Source organism: Trypanosoma equiperdum (assembly GCF_001457755.1).
Source record: "Trypanosoma equiperdum strain OVI genome assembly, contig: ctg_514, whole genome shotgun sequence".
In the NCBI taxonomy this organism is placed as follows: domain Eukaryota; phylum Euglenozoa; class Kinetoplastea; order Trypanosomatida; family Trypanosomatidae; genus Trypanosoma; species Trypanosoma equiperdum.
This window is the reverse complement of record NW_027124437.1, coordinates 1,802-8,418: the sequence shown is the minus strand read 5'-3', so window position 1 is coordinate 8,418 and position 6,617 is coordinate 1,802. Positions and strand designations below refer to the sequence as shown.

At 44.4% G+C, this 6,617-nt stretch overlaps 2 protein-coding genes across 2 annotated transcripts; both read left to right on the top strand.

Moving 5' to 3' along the window:
- Positions 1–483: 483 nt before the first annotated feature.
- Positions 484–1,224, top strand: TEOVI_000215500 (uncharacterized protein; the record flags this gene model as incomplete). The annotated part of the gene is made up of 1 exon (XM_067225265.1): positions 484–1,224. The coding sequence occupies one exon, from the start codon at positions 484–486 to the stop codon at positions 1,222–1,224; it is 741 nt and encodes a 246-aa protein (XP_067081366.1).
- Positions 1,225–5,120: 3,896 nt separating this feature from the next.
- On the top strand, positions 5,121–6,002 carry TEOVI_000215400 (Protein of unknown function (DUF2974), putative; the record flags this gene model as incomplete). The annotated part of the gene is made up of 1 exon (XM_067225264.1): positions 5,121–6,002. One exon carries the CDS (start codon positions 5,121–5,123, stop codon positions 6,000–6,002), a length of 882 nt encoding a protein of 293 aa, XP_067081365.1.
- Positions 6,003–6,617: the final 615 nt, after the last annotated feature.

Sequence of the window (6,617 nt, the reverse complement as noted above, 5' to 3'; positions counted from 1 at the left end):
TCTTTCGCATCTTTTCTCTTGAGCGTTGCGCTTTTTTGCCACACGTGATATGCCATGACGGTGACGTGTTTCCCGCCTCAAATGGTACGCAAAAAAAAAATGTCCATGGTTTGAGGGAATAGTAATTGTTTACAACCATATACGTATATTAGTTGAAAATTTGCATTTGTGGATTGTGCACTTATGAGTGTAGGAATATCGTCCGTGTCTGGAATTCTTGGGGGTTGTGCTTTTGGTGAAGGTGATGTTTTGGAAATTAGTGAATGCCCTTTAAAAAAGTATTTATACTTAGGGGGACTCTGTTTCAGTGTTTCATTGTGTTGCTAAATGACAGACGGCAGCAGTTGGTTCCTGGGCGTGTGCAGCAGAGGGTCAGTTGTGAAGATATTACATAAATTCAAACTCTAATGAATGAAGACTAAAGTTAGCATAAAATATACCCATATTTGGTTCTTTTGTTTTTCTAAAGGATAACACTGGGCGATGCTACCTGTGATTTTCGTGTACGCGTTCGCCCTCGTAACGGAGGGGGCGAGAGGTGGTGGACATGTGCTCGGTTGGGGGTGCAAAATGAACGGTAAGGAATTTGCATCGTGCACGTGCACAGCGGATTTCATAACTTGCAGAGAGAAGGATATTTCTGAGAATGCCGCACCGGTAGGAAGAGAATCCGTAAATGTTACATGTGAAGGTGCGTGGAAGGTCCCCGTGAGTTCGGAGAAATCACGGGGCGGGGGATGGCCGTCGTCAAAAGGTTGGGAAGAGCTGTGCCCTTTTATACCGCGGAAAACCCCCGTCGAACCCACAACAGAAGGTGATGCAACGCAAACGAGTGGTTCACAACCACAAGAGAGCGCAGCGGAGGAGTCCCCTCAACTTCAGTCAAATCCACCTCATGAGCCTGAAGAAAAAAAAGAACATTTCACTGCGGTGACAGTCGGTGGGCCGGAGCAGTCTGACGATGATACTGTCGAGCAAAGCGAAGTTCAAGACTCGGAAGAAGGGCAAAATGCCAAAGAAATTTCACCGAGCACTCAAAACGAAAATGCAGCAGAAACAACTGGCGACACCACCGACACCTCCGCGCCTGCCGGAGGTCTTAACACTGAAAATGATGGAACACAATTACAAACGACTCTCCATAATGGCGCCTCGGTGATCACCATGACAATAATCCAAGCACTCAGCTTTGCATTAGTCTTGGGATATTTGTCAATGGTTTAGGGAAATTTTTAGTTTACAAAAGTTTATTGCTCGTCAACCTCTTTTTTTTTTTTTTTTGACCGGATGCGTGAGAGCATGGGAGGATATGCCATATGTTCCACAAAAAAGGGAGAGGTAACTTTACCCGCAGGGGAAAAACCTCCTAATTGGCTCCGTGAGCGTTCATATTGTTGTTGCAATTTTTTAAAAAAATTATTTACTTGGTTTCCATGTGTTTCTGTATTCGAAGGGGGGAGAAAAGTGGTGGGAGGGGATAAATCTTGCGTTTGTGCTTGTGAATGCAAAGTTACTGAATGTGAGGTTGTTGAAAGGTAAAGGTTGGAATAGTGTGGTCATAAAGAGTTACGGTAAACGAAACTGAAGCGGTGGAGATTACTTTTCCCTCCTGTGATTGTTATTTTCTATTCGTGGGGGAGTGAATAGTTGCATATTGGAGCAGTTGCTCAGAGGAGGTGCTGAAATGTTCCCATACCCTTGCGGCTGACTCAGTGAAAATCAGAAAGCTTCCTTCCCCTGCAAAAAAGAAAGGGAATGCAGCTCAGTTCTTTACATTCCTCTATCGCTGGTACCTTTTCTTATTAATCACTCCCATTTTCACACTTGCATCAAAAACTTCGTCTCAAGTTGCCTTACCACCATCGTTAACACAATGAGGCCAATATTAAAACAACCTGTTAATATACATTCACATGTTTCTGTAACTATAGTTGTATATGTAGCTATGTCTGTGTGTGTGTATGTGTGTGTGCCATATTGTTATATTTATTTTCATGAGGGACACGTGGTACACTAGAATATAATTTGTCGTGTCACTTAAGATGTTATTCGTGATTTCATTACCAACCCAAACCTCTCGCTTTTTTTTTTTGAGTCTAGTGCGGATAGAGTCTGTAGCATAAGCATGATGTTGTTCCGGTAGTGGCAGAGGGATTCTGGTAACATTATTGATTCTTCCCGTCAACGCATCGAATTGTAAGGGGATTTCTGATGCACTTACCTGTTATTGAGAGTAACCAACTCGGCAGAATGCGACACTTAAGGTTATGAAAGACATTTGTGGGGTTATCGCTCCTTCGGCAAATTAACGCTAAGGAGAGTTGCAACCAGCTTGATGAATAAATGTGTTATTGTATGGGCTGAGAAATGTGGAGGGAGAGAAATAACTTACATACATTCTGGCATTTGATGATTGAAATGGGTGGAGAGCTGTTGGCAGCTGACGGTAAAAGGAGAAAGTGGCAAAGTCATGGATTATTCAGTATGAAAAGGAAATTTCTCTACCCCATCCCATGTGTGCAATCATGCCGTTTTAAGTACTGTTACACTGCTGCTGATACTGAGATGTGGGATGTTAGACAGAATGCAGGTGTTATTTTAGGTGAATAGCAGTGGGATTTTTGTGGATTCCAACTAAAGCTCGAAAATAAGCTTAATCAGTAATTGCTATTGAATCACATTTGAGATAAATATCGATATGGATGTTGATAGAATTTATTGTTAACGTCATCGCCGTATTTTTCTCGCACTCAGCAAGGTTTAATGGACGGCTTATCGGCACATGTGCATTTTTGGGGCAAACGGTAGGAGGCCCTCCTGGAGTCGCGTTTGGAGCCATTGCTGGAGCTTACGGTGTCTTCATAGGGGGGGGGGGATTATCGGTGGCGTTACGGCGGTTGCTGCCCAGCGGAGGGGAAACAAGGTGGCAACGCTGAGAGCACTCACCATACTTTGGGAATTGCTGGACGAAAAACAATTCCATATACAAGAGGAGTATGGAAGGGAATGGAGTGTGTTGAAGCAGAGGGAGCAGTATGATTTCAATGTTGTAGGGCTCTGCACTGAGGAAACGGAGGAGTGTGAGCAGATCGTTAAGAGGAAACTGTTTGAGGGCCATTCGGTGGAGCAGGAAAATTTTCTTCTCTACTATTCTACTGACGTTACTTGGAAGAACAAGGTACTGAGCTTCATGACAACGTAAGGATACCTGGATGGTGAGAAGGAGTTCCGTGACCAAGTGTTTGAGGCAGTTAACACGGGAGATGTAACGGACCTCCGTAGTGAAGAGCAGGAGAAACTCATGAGCATTACCGACACTGCCGCGAGGACCTGGGCCTTGAGATGAGGAACGAAATGCTTCGGAGAGCGCGGTGCATCACTTCAAGATAAAAACAAGGAAACGAGGTGGAAGCATAAGGGAAGGTATGAGGTAGAAACAATGGATCTACGTGAAGAGGCAAGCTGCCGCACTTTCGTGTCCTTACCAGCGTCGATCTTGGATTTTTTGCGACACATATATAGGGTAATAGTGGGTAGACACTTAACGTACGCATTATTAGTGCCGATTCATGTGACAGTAGTTGGTAAAAGAAACACATGCTTGAATTATATTTTCCTTTTACTTTTATGTTGCTTGAAGGTGCTGACGACACCATAGCAATTTAACCCATTTCAGCTCCTAATATTCCTCCGCCACAGACCTCCAGATTATCCTTTGTGTTTGCCGTGTTCTCTGCTCATATATTTTCCCTACAATTTTCTCTTTCCCTCTCCTTTCTGTGGCCCTCCCTGGAAAATATCTCACCGTTCCCGCTGTTGTTTGTTTCGATCATCTGCCAAATTATGGTAAATAAGAGTGTGGCGACACTATTAATTGACATCTTGAATGTCGAGTAGCAGCGTTTAAATTCCCTGCGTGAATCCAATCTACCCCCTTGTCACGGAAGGTGATTAGACGGGAGGGTGCTTACGAGTATGTAATTTTCTGTTGTTATATTAAATTTTAGGCGTTGGTCCGCTATTACCGTGTATAATAGGCACAAAATCTGGGAGGTCTCCCTCTCAGGTAAAAACATTTCCATAAAGTGTACGAGTGTTGTCGATATCTTCCACTTTTCTCATTGTGTATTTAGCTTGCATGTAAGGGGCCGTGGTGTTACAACTTGAGGCATTCGCTTCGAGGAGGGCTGGGCGGTTCACCGGGTTTCTTTTATCTTTGGTGATTTCTAAAGGTGGTGGCTGATTTTTACCCTTGTGGAAAATTTACTTGATGGGGCTACGGTGGCGTTTATCTCCTGCAAGAGACGCTCATGAGGGTTAGAGCAAGTAAGATAACATATTTTCCTAAAGACTCCAACGCAATTACGGGAAGGTTGAAGCAACTAAGCGGGAATTGAGAACCGCTGGTTATCAAAGCAAACGTTAACACTCACCATGATGTTTGAGAGCTCCATGTTTCAAAGGGTCTGTGTGGTGAAATTTGATAGTTAAGTAGCATCTGTGACGGGGCTTCCAAGTTTCCCATAATGAACTTACAACCCAATAGAGATTAATTAGAGGACAAATTCCCTACACAGGCATTACCTGAAGTAAGGATTGTGAAGCGAATTAGCAGATGGCAAAGAATAACTTCATTTACCATCACAGTTGTGTTGCTCTCGGTGCTGAAGCGGTGAATGGCGTATAGGGAATTTTAAAGCTGCATACTCTGGGTCAGTGTATTTGTGCAAGAGTGAAAGCTAGTTGATATTATGTAATGAAAAGCAGTGAGCAAGAAACCGTTTACGAGAGGGAAACGTAAATTAGATGCGCTGACACCACAATTATCTCTGTGTTTCCGTGTATGTGTGTGACTTTCCTTTCTCATCATCTTTTTTGAGCGGATGCATGAGAGTATGGAAGCATGGGAGGCTACGCCATATGCCTTTGAGGGGACGTTGTGTGGGCCCATATGATGTTTTGCTAGTTTCTCTTTTGTGGACCTTATATTCTGTCAAAATGGATGAAAAACAAATATCGAAGGTTCCCTTCACTCAAATTGCGACATGTAATACATGTGGAACGATTTTCTTTTCGAAACTGGTGTCTTCTCAAGTAGTGACCGGTGCTAAAACTAGGGAATGGGAGACGATGAATCGTGCAGTAATGGGAGGAACAAACAAAAGTACGCCTACACGGTGCAATGGATAGATGTCATGTGCGCTTTCGCAAGTGCGGCTGTGTACACATGTGAATCATCACCCATAACTGGACTAGAAGAAGAGGATATGAGCCACGTGGAGGACTTTCATAGGGAGAAGGAAGACTTTGGTTGTGCCGTCTACAAATACACTCATTTAGATGAAAAAGGTAAGGAAATAACTTGTCTGTTAGTTGCTTTCCGAGGGACGCAAAGTTTTTTCTCATGGCCAAATCAATGGCAGAATGTTCCTCCCGCCTTAGGTTCCGCGGAAACAGATAGGTTTGCGATCGACAACGCAAGAATCATCGAGAGAAAATTCCCTGGGATAAAAATATTTTACACGGGCCACTCAAAGGGTGGGCGGGAAGCCATCTGTGCCGCCGGGGCTGTAGGTGGCCACGCAAAAGTTTTCAACCCAGATGAAACACACAAAGGATTTCTGCACAATAACACGGAAGGGCATTCTCGTGTGGATGCGTTTGTCGTTGAAGGCGAGATCCTTCAGCATGTGATTTATCCTGTGGACAAATTCCTTCAACACATAAGAAAGTTGTGGCGCCAAAATAATCCGGGCACCGCGCATATGATGTACAAACGGTTGGAAAGGCAATTTCAGCATTCATCTCCTATTTTCGTTCAGCGGGGCCCCGTTGAACGAAGCCCCATTTGGAAGCGTTCCGTTGCGTACACAACTTTGTTCTTGCAGGCGCGGGGCCAAACCTCCAACATGTTTAAAAGCCACGGTATTGCGGCGATACTGGAGTGTATGGAAAGTGGCGCTCGTCACATTGCAGAATTTAAATTTCTTTGTGTCATTTGACGCATTTATCCGCTGTGGTGTTGGAGAGTGACGTCGCAGCGACTTCACTGTATGGACCCTTCTCATTACAAACAGCGCATGCAACCGTTTCTCTATTGAAATATTTGCAGTGCGTGCCTGACCACTTCCCTCCTCACATTCCCAGAGCTAAGAAATGCTGTGAAGACGTTATTATCAATTGCATGAGATGCCTGCCGCTCGGTTTGAGCGCTGGTGTACGCTTGCGTGCATGTGTATGTGTGTGAGTGTGTGTATGAAGGACGGGTGAGGAGGCGCGTGCGAAGTTATGTATTACTTGGAAACTCCTTCGCCTCCCCATCCACGCCCCAAAGCATACGCCGTACCTTCGCAGCGAACATATTCACCTGTCTGTACGTATTGCCTTCTTTTTTTGCTACATACCCGTGGCACTGGGGCGGCGGGGCTAAAAATCAAACACAAATTGAATAAATTATTCGTGATGACGCAGCAGCTTCGGCGGTGTCTCCTCAAAGGGTTTACGGTATTAAGAGGCCAATTTCTACCATAAAGGAGCTTAGCGACGCGAGTTGATTACCCTCAAATCCACCCAAATTTGTACTGCAAGGGAATATTGCGAAAGAAAAAGGAAAAGCC